Source organism: Neomonachus schauinslandi, chromosome X (genome assembly GCF_002201575.2).
Source record: "Neomonachus schauinslandi chromosome X, ASM220157v2, whole genome shotgun sequence".
In the NCBI taxonomy this organism is placed as follows: Eukaryota; Metazoa; Chordata; class Mammalia; order Carnivora; family Phocidae; genus Neomonachus; species Neomonachus schauinslandi.
Window position 1 is genome coordinate 75,216,595 of NC_058419.1, and position 24,009 is coordinate 75,240,603.

At 48.7% G+C, this 24,009-nt stretch overlaps 2 protein-coding genes across 2 annotated transcripts; both read left to right on the forward strand.

The window, feature by feature from the left end:
- The first annotated feature begins 120 nt into the window (after positions 1 to 120).
- On the forward strand, positions 121 to 3,925 carry LOC123323373 (ribosomal biogenesis protein LAS1L-like). The gene is made up of 5 exons (XM_044911555.1): positions 121 to 425; positions 1,164 to 1,289; positions 2,271 to 2,340; positions 3,151 to 3,232; positions 3,842 to 3,925. Exons 1-5 carry the CDS (start codon positions 235 to 237, stop codon positions 3,883 to 3,885), a joined length of 513 nt encoding a protein of 170 aa, XP_044767490.1. The 5' UTR covers positions 121 to 234; the 3' UTR covers positions 3,886 to 3,925.
- A 151-nt stretch (positions 3,926 to 4,076) lies between these two features.
- Positions 4,077 to 19,626, forward strand: LOC110572272 (LAS1 like ribosome biogenesis factor). Its single transcript, XM_044911554.1, has 8 exons — positions 4,077 to 4,245; positions 4,633 to 4,679; positions 7,419 to 7,504; positions 8,216 to 8,422; positions 8,771 to 8,918; positions 13,914 to 14,413; positions 17,249 to 17,399; positions 19,262 to 19,626. Exons 1-8 carry the CDS (start codon positions 4,162 to 4,164, stop codon positions 19,392 to 19,394), a joined length of 1,356 nt encoding a protein of 451 aa, XP_044767489.1. The 5' UTR covers positions 4,077 to 4,161; the 3' UTR covers positions 19,395 to 19,626.
- The last annotated feature ends 4,383 nt before the right edge of the window (positions 19,627 to 24,009 follow it).

Consider the following 24,009-nt stretch of genomic DNA (forward strand, 5'->3'; position numbering starts at 1 on the left):
TAATTTGTGGTTAGGGTGGCCCCCAGTTCTCGTGTTCCGATTTGCCTCGCTAACTCAGAGAGGCGGGCTTGCGTCTGGGTCACGCTCTCCCATTGGCTACTGGCACAGCGGCCGTTTGGAGTGAAGGTAGCACGTTGAACTGAAAGCTTTTGGGAGTGCTGCGACACAAGGCCTGCAGTCAAGCCCAGTGTCCGGTGGGAATCCGGGCCCCGGCCAGGTGTAGATCACCAAGGGATGGATCGCGTGTGGAGTGCGTGGTGCGGCAAGTGCGTCAAAGAGAAAGGGTCGCCTCCGCTTTGGGCCCAGCGCATCGTGGTTGCCTGGCTCAGTAGGGCCGAGTGGGATCAGGTGACGGTGTATCTGTTTTGTGACGACCATAAATTGCAGCGGTACGCCCTGAACCGCATCACCGTGTGGAGGAGTAGGTAAGGCTGCAGGCTCAGCCCTCCTTCTTCCGTGCTGGTGGCGCCTCTTCCTTGGTAGGGTTCCTCTTAGAAGGCCCTATTCTGCAGTCTTCTAAATGCCTAAGGTCCTTATGAGTGGTTTGGGCGTTGCCCCTTTCCGAAGAGCCTGGGAGAAAGTCACAGCCAAGCTTTTGTACTAATCCCGTGTGCGGAAAGGAAGGGGGTGTGCCACAACCACCCTTTTGTTAAATCTTCGAGCCTTCTGTTTTGGGGAAGGTGCTGAAGGTACCAGTGTGGCTGAGCCAGGGCTTAAGAAGTAGGTAGGTTAACAGCCGAGGGTGGATTTCTGAGTCGAATTGGGCTGGGGGGAGGCGGGAGGCGGTGCTTGCTAGCAAAACCGTGTTTGAACGGGGCACCTCAGTCCAGTTGGTAAGATTGAGTTGTGAGCAAAGGATGAAGTCTTCTCTAGCCGAATGAAGGTTTTAGAGTGAAAGAAAGGGGTGTGTTCACACTTAATTGTTGGTTGATTGCTTAGCAGTTAGGTGTCCTTTGTAAACCTTAGCGGGCCTCTCACAAACACCCTGCATACAATTAGATCCCAGGGACACTACCCTCCCTCTTCCCACTTTGATTTGTGTCTTGTCATGCACTCTTGAGCCAGTTATGTAATTGGAATAATTTACAGCGATCTATGTTCTGAGGTGGAGGGTGGACCAGGGTAAGGGACCTTTATGATGGTGCTGGACTGTGGCTCTTTAGGTTAGGCAACGAACTCCCCCTGGCAGTGGCTTCTACTGCTGACCTGGTACGCTGTAAGCTCATGGATGTAACTGGTGGCTTGGGCCCTGATGAACTTAGACTTCTCTATGGCATGGCGTTGGTCAGGTAAGACCTACATGGGTAAGGGTGGGGGTGGGTTGAGGGATGGGGGGTGGGGGTAGCCACTGGATAAGCAAAGCTTGGCTTTAGGTGCTACCTGAAGCAAAAAGCCCCATGTGTCCCTCTGTATGGGTCACCCTGTGATTGTTTGATTTGACAGCTTTTGGTACCGCCTGTCAACACACATTCCACTTTTTTTCTTTTTCCTGAGAGCCTTCTCTCTTCCATTTTTCTTCTCTTTCTGGAATGTGGGGTGGGGGTGATTTACACCAAGTGATCGCAGTGTATCTCTTCCAGCTTTGATAATTTGATTTTTTTTCCTTCCCCTTTAACTCTTTACCCAGAACTTTTCTGAATGGTCTGATGTCCTTGGCCATGACTTAACGTGGATTTTTCAACCCTTCTCCCATCCATACATAGCACCATCATTTCCCCTTTCTGTCCTTGAACACTGAAAGGTTGCTGAGTTGAAGTGGACACATGGGCTGGGAGTTCCTGATTAACAAAGTGATTTAGAGTGGTTCTAGCTGTTTCATACATATCAGGGAAAAGGCTGCCACTGAATTTTCTCATCTGTCAAAATCTGCTCATCTCATACTGTTTACTTTGTGTGCCTTGAGGTCCTCCCTAGCTCTTCTTATCTTCTCCATCATTTAGGTGGGCTCTCCATATCATTTGATGTAGGTAATTTTTTGTTTTAGCATTTATAACATATGATCTAGCACAGTATATTTTATTATGTCATGATTATTTATTCTAGACTGACCTCTTCAAGGACAGAGCAGTGTCTTCTTCATCTGTATGGCTTCAGTACAGGGCAGACATCCCTGTGCTGGCTGATACCAATCATAAGAAGAGGACAGAACAGTTAGTGGAAAGGTTGTAGAAATGCAGGGTGTCAGTAACTCAGCAAGGTATTTTGAAGCCGCACTGGTTTGAGTAAAACAGTTCCTTGGGCTATGCCACTTATTTCTTCCCCAACCCCAGGTTTGTGAATCTTATCTCAGAGAGGAAGACAAAGTTTGTCAAGCTCCCTCTCAAGTTCCTGGCTCAGGAGGTATGTATGACAAAATGGCCTTGCTCAATTCTCTCTCCCCAGGAGGGCTCACTAAATGGGGCATGGGGTGATATGGGCACACAGTCAGACTAGCTCATCCCACCACTATCAGCCAAGCCCAGCAAGAACCCCAGAGCCTCCGCCTCCAGCTTGAAAGAAGCAGACTTGCTCCCTTGCTCATGGCTGCTGTCTTCAGTGGCTTGGCCTGTCCAGTTTGTTGGGAGTGGGCCCTTGAAGCTGAGGCACTGGAATGCTCCACTGGGTGAGGACAGGAAAGAGGTGGCAGTCACAGCACCTGCTTTCTGGGAGCTGACAGTCTGAGGGAGGAGACAAGCTCAGCCGAGCAGCATAAAAATGCCTGATATTCCTGCCCTGAGTGAGTATGTGAGGTGTGTAGAAGCCCAGAGGGCAGGTAGGTTCTCAGCCATCAAGAGAAGCTTCCTGAAAAAGGGTGTGGGAGGGAGGGAGGAAGGATAAAGGGTACCTGGGAATTGGGACTCATAGACAGGGCAGAGGAAGGCTGGAGGTGATTATTAATGCTCATTCACAGGAATCTTTGTTGGAAGAGGGTGGTTGGTGGTTGGAGGAGGTAGCTATCTTTTCTGATTTTTCAGATCACCTCCACAGAGCAGTAAAAAGAATAAAGAGACCTTGTTTCTAATCTTGGCTCTGCCTCTAAGTCCGGAACCGCCTCAGGACCTCAATATTTTTATCTGTAAAATGTGGGGAGGCCAAGCTAATTCATCTCTGTGGTCCCTTCCAGCTTTAATATTTTCTAATTTCTGTACTCACCCCATCCCTCACAATCAGGTAAACATTCCGGATTGGATTGTTGAACTTCGCCATGAGTTGACCCACAAGAAAATGCCCCATATAAATGACTGCCGCAGAGGTGAGTCTTCAGGGAGTATACCTATCATAGTTGAGCCCAGGGGCCTGGGCTGGGTGGCACTGTGGGGAGAGGGAGAGGAAGGAGGATCTCTCACTGGTGTCAGAGCCAGAACTAGGTTGAGGCAAGTGAGGCATTTGTCTTGGGCACAAATGTTAAGAGGGTGTCAAAAGCTCAGGAATCAAGATAAGTAACATTTTGATATGGAAAAACCCACAGTGAACAAAATGCCAAAATTTTAAATAAAGGCAGGATTATTAGTGATTTCTCCTTTCGCTTCAGGCTCCAGTATGGCTTGGCAGGACACTGTTTTAATCTCTTGGGTACTACATTTTTTGGCATCCCCTTAAATTTCATACCTAAAGAGGTGAATGGGGGGCAGGCTGAGAGGTGTGAGCCATCAAGTGTCATGAACCCAGGAATTCTTTAGACACCCCATCCCAATTGATTCAGCCTAGTCCCTTCATGTTGGGGAAACTGAGATCTAGAAAAGGGAAGAGACTTGGCCAAGGCCATGTAACTAGCTAGTGGGCCTGGGTCCCTATTCTTCACTTGCCAGCTCTGTGTTATTTTTGGCATCCCATCTCTAATACTGGTATTAGTTTCTTCTAGGAAAGGTGCTGGTGAGCAGAAGAAAGCAAAGAACAGAGAGATAACCCAGAGCAAGAGGGGCTACTTCCAGATATTGGAGATTTGTGCCTTCTTGGAGCCAAGCCTCTTCCCTGGGGTCTTCCCATAATGCTTATAAGAGGAGGCTAAGGGCCTGCTAGGAGCTGTTTGCCTGTGGCTACTCCTATGACACTGCCTTCCTTCCTTCCCTCCTTTAGGCTGTTACTTTGTTCTGGATTGGCTCCAGAAGACCTACTGGTGCCGCCAACTGGAGAACAGCCTGAGAGAGACCTGGGAGCTGGAGGAGGATAGGGAAGAGACAGATGAAGAAGACCCAGAGGAAGATAAAAATATTGTTGTTGATGACATCACAGAACAGAGACCAGAGCCTAAGGATAAAGGGAAAGGTGCAGAACTGGATATCAGGGTTGATGGAGACAGTGAAGGCAACAAAGAGGTTGATTCACATTTGAAAAAGGCTCTGAGACATAAAGAGCTATATGGTAGGTGTCCTTGGGTGGGAGGGGGACATAGAGGGGCCCATGAGTCTGGAAGACTCAGACTTAGGGTTAACACTGGTTATTTCCCTGGCTCAGCATTTCTTCTGGGGTTGTGGTGAGTTTTAGCTTAAAACAGTTACTGTCACAAACCATTTCCCTTGAGCCCTGTGAAGTAGGAGAGGCAAGAATTCTAGTTCCTAATTTACAACTCAAGAAGTGAGGTGAGAGGGGCTCAGAATCCCATGAGGAGCAAAGGGCTGGGCTGCCCTATCTGTTTCCATATTCTGTTTTCAGAAAGAGCCCGAGAACTGCTGGTATTATACGAAGAGGAGCAGTTTAAGGTAAGAAAGCGCCCTTGACTTTGTGTATTTTCACTTGCCCCAGCCATTTCTTCCCTCTTGCCAGCTTCCTGAGAGAAGTCCTGAGAAGGAATTTGAAAGAAAAGTGGCAGAGCTTGAGGGAGCTTCTCGGAAAGAGAGGGGGGATCTAGGAAGGAGACAAGAGAAGCAGAATCCAGTTGGCTGATCCTCCACACCGATGGAAGAGAGCAGATGATGGAAGTCTGTGGATAATCTGCCCCACTGGGTGGTAGGGAACAACTGGTCATAGGTGGTTGCATAGTCCTGCAATACTGCAGCTGATAAGCAGAGGGCACCCAGGAACTTTCCTAGATCAGGTGAGCTTGAGGGGTGCTCCCTTAGCAGGAAGGGAGGTAGCCTAGAAACCATTCAGCTTAACTCTTCCTTTTCACAGATGAAGAAATAAATTGAAACCACAGATGAGTGAAGGGACTAGCCCCAGGTCACATACGCAATTAGTGATAGAACCAGAATTAGAATCTCGGTCTCCTGATTCCCTTTCTTCCGTAACCCATTGCTTCCCCTCATTCCTGGGCCCAAGGGTCTCTGGCCCAATTCCAACAAAACGCCCTCACTGGACATCTCAGTATTGGAGTATCTGGTGATTGGGAGCCACAGGGAATTCAAGGTGGGGAGGGAGGAGGAAGAAAAGAAAGTCTGGCATTTGAAGGTCAGGATATTTTAAAATGTGGGGCCAGTAGGGGAGTTGTGGGCCCGCCCCTGCATGCCCTGCTTATCCCATGGAGGGAGGTGCTGAGAGGTCCTATGGGAAGGAATCCTTGAAGGGTGGGAGAGGGTTGCTTGGCTGAATCAGGGTTCTGATGGTAACTTCTTTGCTGGCAGGTGCTGGAGAAATTTAGGCATTTACCTCAGGCTGTTAAGGCATGGAACAACCTGTCTCCACCTGTAGAATGCATCCTGGCAGAGCTCAAGGGCATTACATGTGAGAACAGGTGTGTAACTAGGTAATCAGGGGCTGTCTACTCTAGCAGCCTCACAGAACTAGGCTTCCATATCCCAGCTGGTCCACCTCTGCTGTAAGGAAATCTTAAGGATAATCCTGATCCCCTGAGGGGTGATCCAAATTCTGCATGACCCTCTTCCCCTGGCCCTGCCAGCTACCAAGTAGTGATTGCCTATTCTGAATCACTAAAATGGCCAGAGACACGAATGTCTACGGTCATCAGTCCCCTGGCCAACTTTGTTCCTCTCTGTCCAGTGGTATGGAGTGCTCTGGGCAAGTAGGAAAAGCCCTTCATCCTTACCACTTCACTGTCTAGCCTTTGTCCAAGTTTGAGGTAAAAGATATGGGGAGCACTGCTGTTCTTTTGAACTGCAAGTGGGGAGTAGTCATGTCTTTTGTATGGTCGTGGTTGGGGGAACACAGGAGAAGCTTTCCCAGGGTCTGGCTCTTTGAAAGAGTAAGTCCCTCCCTGCTCAGTGTGGCCATGAGCCTTCTTCCCGCCCCCCACCTTCCAAATAGTGCTCTGTTCAATCTAGTGCAGACAATATCTATCCTTTCCTCTCCTCCCTAGCTCTTGGGTCTTGGTACCTAAATTCAGCTGGAAAGGGCTTTGAGGAACCTTCCACTAAGAACCTATGGAGGCATTGCTAGACCTTCCAAACTAGGGAGAGGTTGGAAGGAGTCTGGGATCGAGTAGAGAGTATTAGGAAGGTCATATAGGTGACAGGGTGGGCCTGGCTGGGAGCCTACAGTGCAGGTTGGGATTGCCCCTTGAGTCTTCTTCATTCCCAGGATACTACTAATTCCAAAGATGTTTTTATCAGTGTCTGCCCATCCTAGGCATCTTCACAACCTTCAGCAAAGGCCACTTCAGCAGCTGGGATAACTGTCCCTGTACCTCTGTACAGTAGTGTCTGCCCGGTTATGCTGAGCAGGCAGCTGGCTGCTTTAAGTGCTCTTCCTGGATACTGACCTGAGGAGATGGGAGATGGATGAAGGACAACTGTTTCCACCTCAGACCTGGTGGAGGGAGGGATCTAAGCATGAAGGCATGATCTGACAGTGCCTCTGGCCATTGAGATACCTTGGGAGCTCATGTTCCCCCTCTAGGCCTGGTCAGCTAGGGGAGCCTCTCTTGAGGGGAACTGCTAGATCTGGAGAAGACCCGCTGGCTGTAATTGGTTTCAGTTTGAGCTACATGGGATGAGGGATTACCGTGATAGTCTATGCTTTCAACCCCTGTAACTTAGACCTGGGTTCTTGGGGTCCCTAGGAATAAGGATTATATTTGCTCCAGCAATTAAGTCCCCACAGTTTCTGCTTCTAGGGTTTGAAAGAGGGTAACTAGGGAGAAGGGGAGGGGTAAGAGACTGGAGGACTGTCCAGCAAAAAGACTGAGTAGTAGCTAAAGTCTAAAAGCCCTTGACCCTGTGATCCTAGGCATTACCTCCTATGTGGGCCTGGGACCTTTCTCCATCTGTGCTTTCAAGCTTGTTTCAGCTGCTACCACCCTCATTATGGGCCTTAGATCACCGTGTGTTTGGTAAATGCTTGTTCAAAACCCACTGATCCCAGTCTCTGGCCCAGCCTCTGCTTGAGAAGGCTGAGGCCTGAGATCCAAATGTCAGCTGCCTTCGTTTCCCATGCTGCTTTGCTCACTTGAGCCAGAGGCATAAGTTGCCTTGGGAGTGGGTAAGGGAGTAGAAGAGGGTCTTCTATTTGCTCAGTTGGCTTAATTAAGTGTCCTCTTGCTCCAGGGAGGCTGTGTTGGATGCTTTTCTAGATGATGGCTTTCTCATCCCCACATTTGAGCAGTTGGCAGCTTTGCAGATAGACTATGAAGGTATGACCCTGGGGGCTCACTTCAGTCTTAGAGTACTGTGTTTCCTGGGCAAGAACACCAGGGGTGAGCTGGGTGGCCCAGGACTGGGAGGCAAGGGCTGTTTCCTGCCATTCCATAGCCTCTGGAAGCCTGTCTCAGCTGAGCAGAACAGGTAGCCCCACTGTTACTCAGTTGCTGGGCTATTCTCAGGTGGCCTGGAATTGGGTGGGCTGGGGTGTGGGGGTGTCTTAATGCCATTATTGTGCTATGTTAATTGTGATTTAGCCACTTTCTAGAAAGCTAGAACAGCAGAACTGGAAGGGCCTTGTGAGGTCATCTAGTTCAACATCCTCATGTTACAGATGGGCAGACTGAGGTCCAGAGAGGGGAAGGTACTGACCCAAAGTTACACAGTGAGTTATTGACAAAGCTGAAGCTAGAACCAGAGCTTTCTTTTTTTTTTTTTTTAATACTTTGTTTTGAGTCCTTTGGTTGTCAGATACTAACTGGTTTCTCTCCTCGCTGTTCTGCTCTTCTCTTTCTGTTCTGTGGTGGCAACTCTGTTGTTGGTGGGCCCCCCCTCCTCCCTCCCTCTCTCTTCCCCTTCCTCCCCACCTTCTGTCCCCCTTTCCTTTACTTCTTTCCTCCCTCTCTTTTTCCCTTTCCTCCATCCTTGTCTCCCATGGGCCCCTGCCTCCCCTTTTCCATCAACCTGTATCCCTCACAAACCAGAAAACGTGGACCTGAATGACATCCTGGTGCCAAAGCCGTTCTCTCAATTCTGGCAGCCTCTGCTCAGGGGCCTGCACTCCCAGGCCTTCACGCAGGCCCTGCTGGAGAGGATGCTCTCCGAGCTGCCAGCCTTGGGGGACAGCGGGATCCGGCCCACCTACATCCTCAGATGGACCATTGAACTGATTGTGGCTAACACCAAGACTGGTGAGGGAGACTAGCCCTAGCCTCAGGGCCTAACACAGCCCAGGCAGGAGCATCTGCCACTGTCCTCAGCTCTCAGCTGAATAGCACCAGGCAGACATATCCCTTGTTAAAGATTTAGGCTTGCCCAGGAGGACCCCGCAGCAGCAGTGGACAAATCTACGTTTTTTCTTTTTTCTCTGAGCCAAGTAAACTGGTCTGGGATAAAAGGGCCTAAATGCTTGAGCAAATGGGAGGTATAGAGTGGGGAGTCTGGAGGAGTGGGGAGGGACAGAGCCAATCTTTTAAAGGTACAAGGTTGGGTGGGAGGCTTATTGGTTCCTTTTCCTCAGACCCTCTCTTGTCTCTCAGGACGGAATGCCCGCCGATTTTCTGCAAGCCAGTGGGAAGCGAGAAGGAGCTGGAGGCTGTTCAACTGCTCTGCCTCCCTTGACTGGCCCCGGGTGGTTGAGTCCTGCTTGGGCTCACCTTGCTGGGCCAGCTCCCAACTCCTTCAGCTGTAAGTCCCTTGAATTCCACCTGGTAAGAGGGTGAGGCTCCACAGGCCTCAGGGCCACACAGCCTTAGAGTGGTAGAGTGGTAGAGTTGGGCCTTTGTAAGGACTCTGAGTCCCATTTCCCTCCTACTAACAGATGGGAGAACTGAGTCCAGTATGAGAATGAATAAGACAATTCCCTCCCACCCCCAGAGTGCTTAGCACAGTGGCCTGTACAAAGTAAGTGCACAGTAAATGGTAGCTGCTGTTTATTACTGAACCCAGTCTTCTGACTCTGAGCCCAGTACTATCTCCTTTGTTATCTTCCCAAAGTGTACCTCTCCTAGGTGCTCACCAACCTTTCGTGACTTCCTATTGCCATTCTGATGCAGCCTAGGCTTTTTGTCCTTACATTCAAAAATCTTTCTGATTCTCCTACAACCTATCATGGTAACCATGCCTCCTGTGATTCCCCTTTACCCAATCTACCCTGGGTGCTGTAGTCAAACTGAATATTGCACTGGTTCCTGTAAATACCTGTGGTTGTCTCCCTTTCCTTTCCTCTGTCATATTCTGACCACTTCCCTCATACTCGTGGAAGCCCTTAGCATGCAATTCTCTTCTTGCTTTCTGGAGCAATATCTGTCTCATTCGAGTGATCCATCTGATACTCTTCACCTCCTCAACTCCAGTGACTTTCATTTTCCACTACACTCTGCAACCCATTTCCATCACTCAGAGCTGCTCCACCTCTGAAACCTGACATCCCAGCATCCCACTCAGTGACCATAACCTCTTGTCCTTCCATTTCTCACCCTTGCATCCCATGATGTTAGCTCTTTGCCTGCATCCAGACCTCCATCCCTCTATTTCCCATCTCCCTTAACTTTGCTTCCCCTCCGTCCTGTCTGTGGTTGATCACTTCAACCGCTCACTGTCAGGACCCTCAGCTCTGCCCATCCTTTGGCGTTTCTGACTTGCAAACCCCTTAGCTGGGATTGATCCTCCCCACTCTGCTTCCCCCACTCCTTAGCCCGGGTAGCTGAGCTCTGCTGGAGAAAACCACATAGCACTGCGGATTGCTGGCGCTACAGAGGTATAATTTTTAATCTCAGGCCAGGCCTCAGTTCTGCTTGTCTGGACTTTTTACTTGTTTTCTGCCCACTTTGTCTCCTGTTTCCTGACTTTTCTAAGCCCTTACCACTCACCTCAAGCCCCTCCCCCTCTCCCATTTCACCCTAGCTTTCTCGAGCATCCCGCAGGGCTCCCTCGACCTGAGGTCCAGCCCTCGTGAACTCATCTGCGGCAGCACTCAGCCATCTTGCCAGTCTCAGGATGAGGTGGCCTTGCCCCACCTCAAAGCCTGCTCCTCCACCTGTGCTCTGGAGCCACCTCAGCTGGGGTGGCTCACTGGGGCCTCAACCCTGCCTCTCACTTGCTCTGCTGACTCTTGTTCTTCAACTTAGGAATGTGCCTCAGTTTTCTTTTTCATCTTAAAACAACAATAACAAGCAAAATCTCCTTTGACCCTGCATCCCTGTGTTGGGTAATCAGCAGCATATCAATCCTCTCCCCACCGCCACCACCATCAAAACATCTCAAAAGAGTAGTCTACACTCAACAATCTTGATTTCCTCACTACCCTCTTATTCCTCAACCTACTGCAGTTTGGCATTTACCCCCAAAACTGTTTGACCTCCTAATGACCAAATCCAGTGAGCCCTTGTCCGTTGCTGTGTCTGCTGCATTAATGGCTCTTTACCACTCTCTCCTTGAAATGCCTGTGCTTTTTTTCCAGTTCCTATAAAGTGGCAAGGCCCAAATCTCTTTATCTATCCCAGGCCTCTCCCCTAAGATTTAGCCTCCTATATTTGACTGTATGTCAGACATCTCCCTGTGGATGGCCCACAGATACTTTACTGTGACCAAAAGAGAATTGGTCATCTTATTCTCAACCCCAGTCCCAAAGTGATCTTCCTCTTTTGCTCCCTATCTCAGTTGGTGGTATCACTATCTATGCTGTTATGTTGACTCAAGCATTTCCCAAATCTGAGATTTTGTGTTGCCATGTCTACTTCCCATAGTGTCTCCTTCCCTCTATCAGACTTAAGCTTTTCAAAGGTAAGGGCTCTATGTTAGCCATCTGTGCTCTAAACCACCACACAAATCCAGGCCCTAAACAGACCTCAGTAAACGTTGTTGAACTAAATAAAGTATATTCTGCTATCTCATGGCCAGCAGTGCTCTCTTTGGTGGGAGCTAAATTTGTGCTTGGGGACTGAATGAAGTGGGAGTCTGGCTGCCAAGACCCTCTTAGTCCCCTGATCCCTTCATAGAGTCAGAAAGTCATTCTTGAACCCTGATGGCATTTGGGGCATGGTAGTAGTTTATAAGGGGAAAAAAAATCAGCTTTGTAGAGAAAGTAAGCCAGGGCAAGACCTCCAGCAGATGGAACTGAACCAAACAGCCAGATTCTCCAGATGTGTATGCTCTAGACTAGAAGTGATACAGATGGGTGGGAAACTGGGAGGAGAACCAAAAAGACTTGGAGGGGTCAGGAAAGCATGACAGGACATTTGAGCGACTCCAGGAGAATAAACGAAGTTTCAAAGTCTAGAAAGACCATGGCATGTGAATGTAATGGGGGGAGGGAGTGAAAAGAGCAGCATGGAGAGGTTTGGATAGGTGGCCTTCAAGGTACTTTCCAATCCTAAGTGCCTGCAGAGTGGAAGCTGCTGGTCTTAGAGAAGTCTGCACCACAGAGATCTTCTCCCAATCCAAGCATACCAGAGGGATGCGACACATACCAGCAGTAACAGCGGCTTACTTGGGTACGACTCCTTGTGCACAGATACTGCTTTGCCCAGATAATCAGTGAATCTAGAGTCCTACTCATCCCCGTTACACAGATTGAGACACAGGATCATCCTAGGTATTATGCTGTAAGTCAGTGGCAGTCTGCAAGTCAGAGCTAGAGGCAGCATCCCAGATACCCTGTCCTTACTCCTGTGCTCTTTCTATAATGTTCCATTAGATTGCATGATTGTGAAAAGCATGTATTATTAGGCACATAAAGAACCTGGCTTTGTTTTCTCCAGAAGAAAAAATAAAAGATACCACTGGCAGTTAATTCTCTCAGGCATGGTGCTGTGCTTTTTGTAGAAGTAATTTTATTTGACACAGCAGTCTTTGGAGATAGAAGTATTCTATCCTTATTTGATAAGAAAGACATTGAAGCACCAAGGAGTGAAGTGATTTATCCAAAAGTCACAGTTTGTTGCTGGTGGGACAGGGATTTGGGCCCAGGTTTTGTGAGTCCAAAGTGCACATTCTTCCCACAACCTGACCTATGACCAGACAAACCCGAGGAGAGATGCATTTTACGATTCGTATCACCCCTATACCTCAGTGGTCACACTAGACAGCTTGAGATCGTGGGTGCGTAATAATAAACAGTGGTGATACAGCATCTTGCCACTATCAAGTGCCTGGGAATATTTATTATTAATCATATTAATGGACCACGGTGAGAGGGAAGAGCTTCTCTCTGGCTTTTCCTCCAAAAAGCTTGGAAACTTAGCTTCCCCCAGCCAGCCAATATCAATTCAATTTGAGCCAGTGTCTTCTTGGAATATGAAACTAGCCCTGCAGAAGGGGTATCCCAATAGAGTCACTAGCCCCCAGCCCTACCCCCGGTGACCAGAGACCATATGTGGCCAGACAGCCTGCTGAGCATATGGCAACCTCCATGAATGACTCACAGTTCAGTTCACAACTCAATACACCTAGAAGGAAACTATTGGTCCACTCCACCCATGCCTCTAGCAGTGACCAGATGCCTGGTTTTATATGAGGCTCTGCAAAGGGTGTACACCCTCTTCCTCCCTAGGAGCTCTCCTTCCTATTGGCTCTGTGTCTGTTGCTGGTTTTGCTGTTAGCGCCGTCCTTTGCATGCACACTGTCATCATCTTTAATTCCCCTCTTCTTGACCCCTACCATCCGGTCATCAAGTCCTGCTCTCTGTCTTTCACAGCTTCTCTCCCCCTCATCTCCACTGTCAGTGTCCTAGGTCAACCCCTCACGGGCTCCCTGGTCTCCCTGCCTCCAGGCTGCCCCATCCAGGCCATCTTCCACATGGGCACCATGGCGATCTTCAGAAATGCAGCCATCACCTGTGCTTAGAGTCGTCAGATGACCTCCTCTGCCCAACACACACACTTAACCTTTGCAGCCTTCTCTTCCTCCCACAGCTCCCCAGCACAGCCCTTCCCCTGGAGCCAGGCTACTCCCACTACATGTACACAGTATAGTGTGCTCACTCTTGTCTCTGCACAAAGCCTTCCCTTGATCTCTCCTGCCCTCCTTGTACTCTGCCTTTCCCCAGCTCCTGTAGTGCCCAAGGTCCACAGGACTCATCTGGCTTCCCTCCCACATCTTGCTTTGTCTTGTCAACTGCTGTTTTTTTTTTTTTTTTTTTTTTTTCCTCCATTTCAGGTTGGGCTATAATTGCTCCTGGAAAGGGATCACATTTTGTGTTCCATGCAGAAGAAGCCCAACACACTTCCAGGCATATCTTTGGAGCTCGACAAATTGCTCAGCTAGGCCAGGGGAAGAGAGGGGTCTGCCATTCTCATGTCCAGTCCTGTTGGCCTGTTGGCTAGTTTGTGTATTTACATAGCATTTAGTGTAGACGAATAGCTATCATTTATTGCATGCCCACTCGCTGTATGCCAGGCACTGTGCCAGGCATTCTATCTGAGCTATCTTACTCTTCCCAACAACCCTATATATAAGTCAGGTGCCATTATTATCCTTATTTTACTGAGAATGGAAGTGAGCCACAGAGATGAATCACAGAGCTTGTTCAGGGGCCCTGGTCCCATTTCTGTTTGTTCTTCTGCACTGCCTTTCAGAGGCAGGTCTGGAAACTCAGAGACCCAAGTTCAAACCATGGAGTATTAGGGTATGAAGTGAGTTGAGATTTTGAATCTTTCTTACCCCATCCTTCCCTTTGCTCAGTGTCTTCAAAGCCATGGGACAGGTCCTTCCAGACGAGGAGCAGGAGAGACTGCTGCGCATCTGTTCCATTTATACCCAGACTGGAGAGAACAGCCTAGTACAGGAGGGCTCAGAGGCCTCCCCCATTGGGAAGTCTCCTTACACACTGGACAGCCTGTATTGGAGCCTCAAACCAGCTGGTTCCTTTGGAATTGAAGGAGAACCCCAGCAGCAGGAGGAGCAGGGTAGCCTTAATGATCTCAAGAAAGATGAAAAGGAGGAGAAAGATCTGGAAGGTCAGGTGGAGGAGGAAGAGGAAAATGATGACCAGAAGTGGGAGGAGGAAGAGGAAGATGAAGATGATGAAGATGAGGAGGAGGAGCAGGAGGAGGAGGAGGAGGAAGACCGAATGGAGGTGGGGCCTTTCTCTACTGGGGAGGAGTCTCCCACTGCTGAGAATGCCAGGCTCCTGGCCCAGAAAAGAGGAGCTTTGCAGGGCTCTCCATGGCAAGTTAGCTCTGGTAAGAAGCCTGATACCCACTTTCCATCACACCAATCTTCCCTCTACGGCTGGTTCTTGAGCCTTCCCTCCACCCTAGAGAAGAGATGGAAAGTAACAGAAGGTGGCCAGTGTGAGGCAAGCCTGGGAGGCAACCTGATGTGTAGATGACACCTGGCTTTCCTCCCCTTTAAGACAGAGTGTGTAAGCTTCAGGGCCCTAACAACTGTCCTGCTACTGGCTGCTTCATGCAGAGTGCCCCACGGGGGATGGTGTAGGTGGGGGCGCCGAGCAGCAAAATACAGAGGAGAAAGCAAGAGGTGGGTGGATATATGTGATTCTGCGTGTGTTTTCTTGCATGCAGTGATCAGGAGCAGGGAGACAAATAATAATGCTTTCTATGTATATGTGAATGTGTATGTATACATGGAGGCTGGGTGGTGATGAGACAGGATTTTGCTGTGTATATGAGAAAGGGGGAAACCAGGGGTATTAAGTTAGCGGAACTAAAGGGAGATCAGAAGAGTGAAAATTAAGGAGTGGTGTGGTTTTTAGGTGAGTATGCAAGTTAGTGAGACAAAGCCTGGGGGGGGAAAGAGAAGATGAGGTGATAGGAAAGTGGGGGTACACAAATCTCCTCCTGAGGGATGTGTTTTGAATGCCTCTGTTTACGTTAGGGAACAGGAACCTTAAGGCAGGGAGATACTGAAGGAATGAACAGTTTGGTGTATGTCTACACACTGGAGGCAGGGGTAGATGTAGGGCACAGCCAGTATGATGAAACCTGAAAGAGGGAAGGAAAACAGCTGGGATTGGGTATGGTGTAGGGTGGGCCTGGTAGGGAACAATAGAGAGAGAGAGGGAAGGTAGCAAAGGAACTTAGGGGGAAAGGTAGAACCTTTGCCCTTGTGTGGACATGCGTGTGGAAGGGCTGGGGCATAAAGGCACTGAGTGCCGGGTGTGAGGGAGCACCTTTTATGTCTGTGTGTGGTCCTGTACGCGCTCGACATAACCAAAGCCTGGTGGCAGAGAAGTCTCTTAGGGCAAGGAGGGCTATGTTTGGGGTCTTTGTAAATATGGAATGGGAGGGGCATTGACATAGGCAGAATTGTATGTGTGTGTGAGAGAGTAGGGGCTGTGAAAGCAGTCATTGTGAAGTGGACACTGTGCATCTGTGCATAGATGCACACGGGGTCATGTTAGGTTTTTGGAAGAAGAGGCAGGGTCACTGAGACCTTGGGAGCCGGGCGGTATCTCTGAGGAGGAGAAGTAACAACAATAAGAGGTGGGGGTATATGGAAAAGTGTGAGAACAGGCAGTGAGACAGCCATCCAGAAGTAGCCCATGTGTGTCTCTGTTGTCACTGAGGGACGTGTACACAGATGTCAGGCCAGAGAGGCAGGGGCTATGATGTAGACAGGGTTGGGAATGTTAGTGATGGTGGGGGGAGGATGGTCAGGTCAGTGACAGACATGGGGGATGTGGTCCCTGTGTGTGAAGGTATCTTTATAGGGCAACACAGGGCATTAAGACAGGCACAAGTTCTTCCTATAAAAGAGTTGGGGTGGGTGGTTCTATGGGTAACATGAAAAGCTAGTCCAGGGACTTTCCAGAATGCCAGGGACATTATGACAAGGAGAATTTTTTGGGTACCAGGGAGATGGAGAAGGCCAGAAACTGGATCTACTTGGAGAAGCTCATGACAGCTTCACTTGAAAACATTGGATGCACTGGTATAAGGATGGGAATGAGGGTTTACTATAATACTATGTAGAGGGTGTTTAAGGGGTTGGACAGACAGGGTGGGAATGCCTGATACAGTTCATTCTAAAGTGGAATATCTGTGGGGGGCGCGGGTGGGAGCGTAGTTTATGAAAGTGGAAAGGCTAGGATATTAGAGTCTTTTCTTCTCTCCCTTTTTTCATTGCTGCTTCTGCGTGGGCATACGCATGTACAGGGACAGTGAGATTTCCCATACATTCTTGTATGCCTATGAATGAGAGGTATAGGAGGCAGGGAGTGAAACTGGGAACATTCATTGAATGGTGGGTTCAGTCTGTGTGTTTATGTGTATATACTTAGGTGGCAGTGGGAAGTGAGTTATGCAGTAAGATGGTCCTTCCCTAGATAAGGGATGTTCTTTGTGTTTACATCTGGGGGCAATAAGACCTTGCAGGGGGGCAGGGGGAGTATAATATCTCTGAGAGAGAGTCCACCCTGAGGTGGTATGTGCGTGCGTGTGTGTGTATACCTCTCAAGGCAAGGCCACTAAGAAATGATGTGGCATTCAAACACGTTGGGAGTGGGGGTTGTGTGTAGACATGCAGGAAATCTAGGTCATTCAGATACTCTGAGGTATCTGGGTTTGGGGATGAGGTGTGGGAATTCTGGGGCATCCAGACTCTCCAGGATATATGTGTGTGCAGAAATAGCAGAGCAGGTGAAAGGCTGAGGCAGTGATACGGCCAGGTCTGAAGAAGGTGTCCTTGTCTGTATTTATGTTGAGGACATGTCTGGGGGAGTGGGATAAGAGCAGAGAGGAACAAATACGTTTGTAGTTGTGTGCATGGCATGTGTGGACTTGGGAGTGGGTTGTGGTGGCAAGTGTGGGTGTGTGTGAACACATGGAAGGGAAGGAGGGCAATAAAGAGTGAATAAGGGAGTATGGAAGGGGTGGAGAGTGTGAAGAGAGGAGCTCATGAGAAATGATGCAGATAGGAATGAGGCTGGACTTGCACAGAAATCCCATGCTGAGCAGGCTAATTGAGGTGGGCAGGTAGACGTTGTAAGTAGGCCTGTATACCAGCTTGAGAACTAGCTAATCAGCCCACTCTTGCCTCATCCCTTTGCTCCACAGAAGATATACGATGGGATACCTTCCCCTTAGGCCTAATGCCAGGTCAGACTGAGGACCCAGCAGAGCTTATGCTGGAGAATTATGACACCATGTATCTTTTGGACCAGCCTGTGCTAGAGCAGCGGCTGGAACCCCCAACATGCAAGATTGGGTGAGTGCCATTGGCAGCAGGATTTCTTACCCCTTTCTCCTCCTCCTGCAGGAGGGAGGGAGGGAGGGAGGATGGGTGGGGGAGGTAGCTTCCCCTAGTCAGGGCCTAAATGAGTGATGTGTAAGCTCCGGTCCCTGGCTGGGCCCTTGCCAGGACTCCCAGTCCCTAGTTGTGGGGGTGGGCATTGAGGTAGCCACACAGATCTGACTTGGCACCCGTCTCAGACTGCATCCAGTTTGTGTGTGTGTGAGAGAGAGACAAAGACAGAGTGTGTATGTATATGTGCACACACATTTTGGGAGGAGAGAGTTCCATAGCTTTCCTCGGATTCTCTAAAGGGTCCACCACTCCCAAAAGGTCAAGAACGGGTGCTGTAATCCAACTTCCTCATGTTCCTAAGGAGAAAACTGAGGCCCAGAAAGGGGATGGGATTTGTCCAAAGGTGCACAGAGTAATCAGTAGGCCTCCCCGCACTGTCCAGGCATCTTGGTAGCAAGGCCTGTGCAGGGCTCCATTCTCTCCCTCGAAACTCGCCTCTGGATCACAGGCGTGGGAGCCCTTGGGTCATCAGGGAGCCAGGAACCAAGCAGCCCTTGCTGAGGGGCTCTGCTGGTAACACAAAGGAGCCCGTCCAGAGGGCCTGTACATTCCGGAATGCGGGGCCATTGTGACCGGGAGAATCCTGTGAGTACCAGAGAGACCTCTGTGGGCCCCTGAAACGGAGAGTGTATCCCTGTGCTGCCTGCCCACTCCCTGGGAGATGAGCCCCTCTTCCTCTGGACTTTCAGGGAGAGAGAGAGAGAACCCAGGGGGCCCCAACAGCAGGTCAGGGGGCAGCAGGCCCTTGGAGAGGAGACAAGGCAGCTGGGGAAACCAGGTGGTCTGTAGTTGGGAGTGGGGCCCACATGTCTGAGAGACCTCCTCTCCCCTTGGGTAAGGCTGGCTTGATGAGCATCAGGGTATCAAGTGTGGGCAGGTGGAACTGTTAATTCCAGAAGGAAGCTGATTCGGTCCAGTTCCCACACCCCCTGCAGTAGGGAGGCTTCCTCTGCTGGAACAGGCATGCCCATCCCTGCTCCTTGTCTCAGCTCCACCCCTGACTTGGCTGTGTGGCCGGGAGCAAGTCCCTTTTCATCTCTGGGCCTCAGTTCCCTTGTCTGTAAGATGGTGGGTGATGGGAGGGAATGGGACTAGATCATCTCTAAGGGTTTTTTCAGCTGCAGTAGTGTAACCATGGATCTGCCTGAGGGGGAGGATGATGGCTTTGCTCTCAGCTGTCACCCTCATCTACCTGGAAGGACGTGCAGGAAGCAGGGGAAGCAAGAGTGTTCTGAGCAGCGCCAGGGAGGGGAAGGGCAGTCCTCTCCCTAGAGCAATCTTGCAATCCTGCGATGGGATCTGGGCCTGGTCCAGTAGCCCAGTCCTGGCCTTGGACCCCTTAACCAGCTGTTGGGGGTGGGAGGGATCCAGCCAGGGTCCTCTGGGACCCCAACATCTAGGGCCTTAGAGAAAAAGACCTGTTAAGGTGGCCACTCTCAATATCTTCCTGGGGTGGGGTGGTACGGGCCTTCCCTCCTGCCTCAACCCAAGTAGTTCTGCTTTAATCTGGTTTTATACTAGGGCTCTGAATAAAGTTTCATTCGAAAAGTTGTGCTCCTTCCCTCCCCCTGTCAATTGAGGGTAAGGCAGAACTAGCCTGGGGCCCATCTGAAGGAGTTTCTTAGATTTCCTCCATAGTCTTGGTAAAACCAGGCAGGAGGGTGGGCCCTTTCCATAGACACACATCAATCAAGCACCCTTAACCCTTCCAGAGCCTAAAGCTGCCTCTTTCCCTGACTGACCCCTCTCGCCTCTCTCCACAGCACCCTCGGCTTGAGCTGTGGCGTGGGCAGTGACAACTGCAGCAACAGTAGTAACAGCAGCAGCAACTTGGAGGGCCTTCTCTGGAACCAGGGCCAGATGCATGGACTCAAAACTGGCTTGCAGCTCTTCTGATGCCCACTCTGGTGCAAAGGGTTTATCCAGCCCTGCAGGGGCAACAGCCCATTCCCTGCCCCTGTTGCCCCCGCTGCTCCCGCCCCCACCAGTGCACCTGATGCTCCATGAAACAACCTGGGAGACAGCCCACTTCAGCCGTATCAGCTCAGCTTTCTGCCACAATGGAATTTTGAATATGTTCTGGGTTTTTTAAATTTTGTTTTGAAAAACAATAAACAGGCAACTGTTAGTTTTGGTGTTTGTAAGATAAGGCGGTGTGTGCTGGGGCAAACCAGTGTAGTTCTCGCTCTTTTCTGGGGGACCCGGAGAAGGCATGATCATAACAACTTTAAGCAGAAGCTTGGTTCTTTGGCCCCTTAGGCCCACTGCTCCTAATTCTTTTGACCACCAGGCCCCACTCATATTTTCTTCCTGATTTGAACCATTTTCACTCCTCTCAGCTGTAGAATGGGGCCAACTCACTGGGAAGCATCAGGCTCCAGAAGAGAGGTATTGCTATAGAACCCAGCCAGCATCAGGGGAATCTGCTCAGAACCTCCCTGACAATGGGAAGACCCAGGCCTTCCTGATGTTACCTAGCAGGCTTTTGGCTCATTTCCTTGCTTATCCTCACTGGGCACTAAACAGCAATTGAAAACAAAAGAGAAACCTTTTGTTCTTTTTCCACTCCTTTGGCCTAGAAAAGAGAGTGGACTTTATTGTGGTAGGCTCCGAAGCTAGAGAAATATCTGATGGACTGATCAAGAGCTCCTACTCTATGGTCACCCAATTCCGTCAGACACTCAAGAGTGCCTACTCTGCCAGCTCTGAGCTGCCAAGAGACAGGGATGAATAAATTATGTTCACACTCCTCGCAGCCCTCTGCCAGGTGAGAAAAGACAAAAGTCGCCAATCATAACCTGAAGCTCTGCAGAGGGAGTTCTAAGGGAGCTCTGCTGTGCCACAAGTTCTTTGTTTTTCTCAGGGTTGTATTTTCATTGTGGAGGTTGAGGTCAAGTCTGGCTACAGTATTACCCATCCTCTGGGGAGAGTGATAGCTGAGCAAGAGAGTGGGCATCTCTGTAGGGCCAAGTTGGCCCCAGACAAGGAGAAGCAAAGGACAGAACTAGGCAGCATTCCAGACAAGAAGCTGACCCAAGGAGTGGGTGAGCTAAGGAATGAAGAAAGGAAGGAGAGGGCTTATGCTATGAAAATGGCAAGGAGAAATTTAGTGGAAATGTCGTGTCTGACCCTGTCAAAGGTTAACTTGAGGTTGGACCTCTAGGAAGTCCCCAACACTTCTTAAAGGATATCCTAAATATCTTTGTGGGTATGTGTGTATGATCATTTTTCTAGAGCTGGCCCACAGATCTAAACAGACTATCAAAGGGATCCATCAGTCCAACAGCCCAACAGGGTTAAGATTTCCTTTCTTGTGTGGACCCAAACGATAGGCATGGGCAGAACAGTCTCTTGGACTGGTTAATGCAGTCAGTTTCCCTCCAAATCTTCCCACTCCTGCCACATGGGAAATGCTGTCTTCAGCATCCTGGAATGTCAGAGTTGAAGGAGCCCTCAAAGAGCATATAGGCTACGTATAGTCAAGAGATTGGCAAATGTACTCTGAGAGGTAGCTCAGCACCTGGTCCATGTGGAGATGGGTGCTGGAAACTCTTGGTTCCCCTCCACCACTTATCTGGAGCAGCCTGGGTTTTATATATTGTGTATGTATTGTAAGTTTTTTATTTTTATTATTTATTATTTTTTATTTTTTTGCCAAATGGGTTTTGCTGCTAAAAAATTTGGAAATCATGGTTCTAGTCTAGCCCCCTAATTTTATGCACTGAGACAGACAAAAAGGGAAGGGATTTGTCTGAGGGCACAAAACAAGTTAATAGCATATAGATCCAAGTTTCTTGCAACATCAGTATCATCTGGGTACTTGTTAGAAATGCAGATTATTGAACCCCACTACTGACCTGAATCAGAAAGATTAAGGGTGAGCAGCAATCTGGTTTAACAGTCACCAGGTGATTCTGATGCATGCTAAAGTTTGAGTTGCACCAGAATACAGAGGGAAAATCTGCCCAAACACTGAGGTTCCAGGGAACTCCATCACTTAATGGAAGCAATCTTGGGTAAATTATGCCAGTTTCTTCATCTATAAGATAATAGTATCTGCCTCACAAGCTTGCTGTAAGGATCGAAAAAGATAATAGATGTGAAAGTGCTCTTTAAAGTGTACCATGCTTTGTATGTGTGAGTGGTGTGGATTCATACCAGGATTAGTAGGCCTTGAACTCAGGACTCGGGTCTGTATAACCTAGGACAAAGTGCTTTCCCCTGGCCATCAAAGACGGCCCTAAAGATGAGGAGCAGACTATATGAGCTTATTTCTAGACCAGGTCCAAGGAGGTTAAGAGTCAAGGGTCATTGTTTGCTGGAGTTCTGAAACCTGGGGTCTGTGAAGCAGGTCCCTGGGAAGGCCTGCTTTAGATGGTGGCATCAGGGATAGGGTCAGCTGTGGGAGAGGGGTAGGGGAGACTGGCCAGGAAGCAACAATAGCCCAGTGCCCTTGGACCTTTTCCTTCTGACTAGAGATCAGAGACTGATTAGAAAGTCTTCAAACTGTACACATTTAACTGGGGAACAGAGTTGGGGGTCAAGGGAAGGGAGTATAGATTATATTGTTATTCAATGACAATAATTAAGAGTCACCCCTTCTGATAATTCATCAGTGATGAAGAACATGGTTTCTACTTCTAAGGAACTCCCCTTATTTGTAGAGGAGTCTGCATGCCAACATAGTTGTAACAGAATGACAAGTGCTAAGATAGGATTGTTCAAGATGCCTGCAAGACCCACTGTAGGTAAGGATCAACAATGCTTGCTTAATAAAGGAGGTGATATTAGCAGTGAATCTTCAAAAGCAAGTTACTCTAGTCAGAATAAAGAGTCTGGAGGGGATAAAGAAAGAGCATGGCATGTTGGGACACCAGTGAAGGGTTCAGGATAATTGGAACATTTGAAGTCCTGAGGCCAGAGAGTTAAGCTAGAGAGGAATGGTCAAACTAGTTGATTTCCTACCTACGATTAGGGAGAGGCACTGAATATTGAATTGTCCCCCTTGGAATTCTAACTATTGTTACCACTCCCCCTAACACTCAGGCTGCTACTGCCCTCCAAGAAAGTCTTAATTTATTATTCTGTAAATGTGCCTTATTTCCTCATGAGAGTGTAAGTTCCAGAAGCTAGGAACTGTTTATTCCTCTTCTGTTTCTCCCTAGCCCAGTATAGGCCAGGTCCCTGTTTGGTACTCAGTAAGAACTTAATTACATATATGCCTGACTAATGTGAGAGGAAGCAGGAAAAGGATAGGGAGAGATGAGCACTCTTAGTCCCAAAAGAATGATAAAAGAGAAAAATATTCTCAGATTTATGAATAGCCCCTTCCAAAGGCTCAGCCTGGGCTCTCCTGTAGCAACTGTGGTCATCTCTGCCCTTAGAATGGGACTGGCCTGGATTGTTCAGGGGGTAGGGGTGGAGAGGTTGGGGTGAGAGTAGGAAGCTCCTGGAAAACATGAGGAAAGAGCAGATACCACTGTAATAAAGAGATCACTGGCCTGGGAGCAATGAGGCCTGAGGTTCCAGTCATGGCTTTGCCATTACCTCCCTGTTCAGCCTTAGTCAAATCTTTTTAGTTCATGAATCCTCAGTTCCCACACCTATAACCTGATGGAGTTGATGCAGCTGAGCATTCCACCAGTGAATTCCCTGTAAAGTATAGGGTGCCAGGCTGCTTCTAGCTCTGATATTTTGGCTAATGCCCAGCAGATGATATTTCTGTGGTCCTAAGTCTATTCAGGGAAGAAACTAAGCTGGGCCCTGAGCCCTCCATCTCATTCTGACCCATGAGTGGAGGCTTGGCCCAATCCAGCCCTGTGGAAACACCAGATGAATAGCACTTGGAGCTGTGTTAGTATACAAAGATAGAAGAAGGCATATGCTTACTGTGATAAAATTCAGATGAACTCACTTGGGGAGACCCCTCTCCTTGCAAGTCCCAAGGACAGATTTTTTTTTTTTTTTTTTTTTTAGTTTAAAGTTTTAATGAAATTCTCCAAGGACAGTTTTTAGAAGTGTGTATAGGCGGTGTGGTATGGCTTTTGTTGTTGATGTTCTTAAAGAAACACAGCCATTAGTAGTTAGTAGACAAATAGTTTATGCAGAAAATAAGTGTGTTACAGTTCATTATTGTCAATGATACAGCATTTTCAATCATGATTATAGGTGAAACCAATTAAAACCTCATTAGGTAGTCATAGCACATTCATGCTAGTGAGAACATTGCAAAGCACTGCACCTGCATTATAGGGGTAGACAAAACTGAGGATGGGATATATTTTCACTCACCTCTGGTTGCCTTTGTGTATTTTGTCATTGAGACTTACATTATGTTTGGGTCAAACAAAAAACCCAAAGCGGTTTTATAAAAGTTTACAACCATTAAACAGTATTTGTTTAATACCACAAATGGATAAAGCAAACTACTATAGCTCAGTAATATACAAATCAGGACTAGAAATAGTCAATCTGCCTATGTATATAGCTAGCTACAATATGATAGACATTG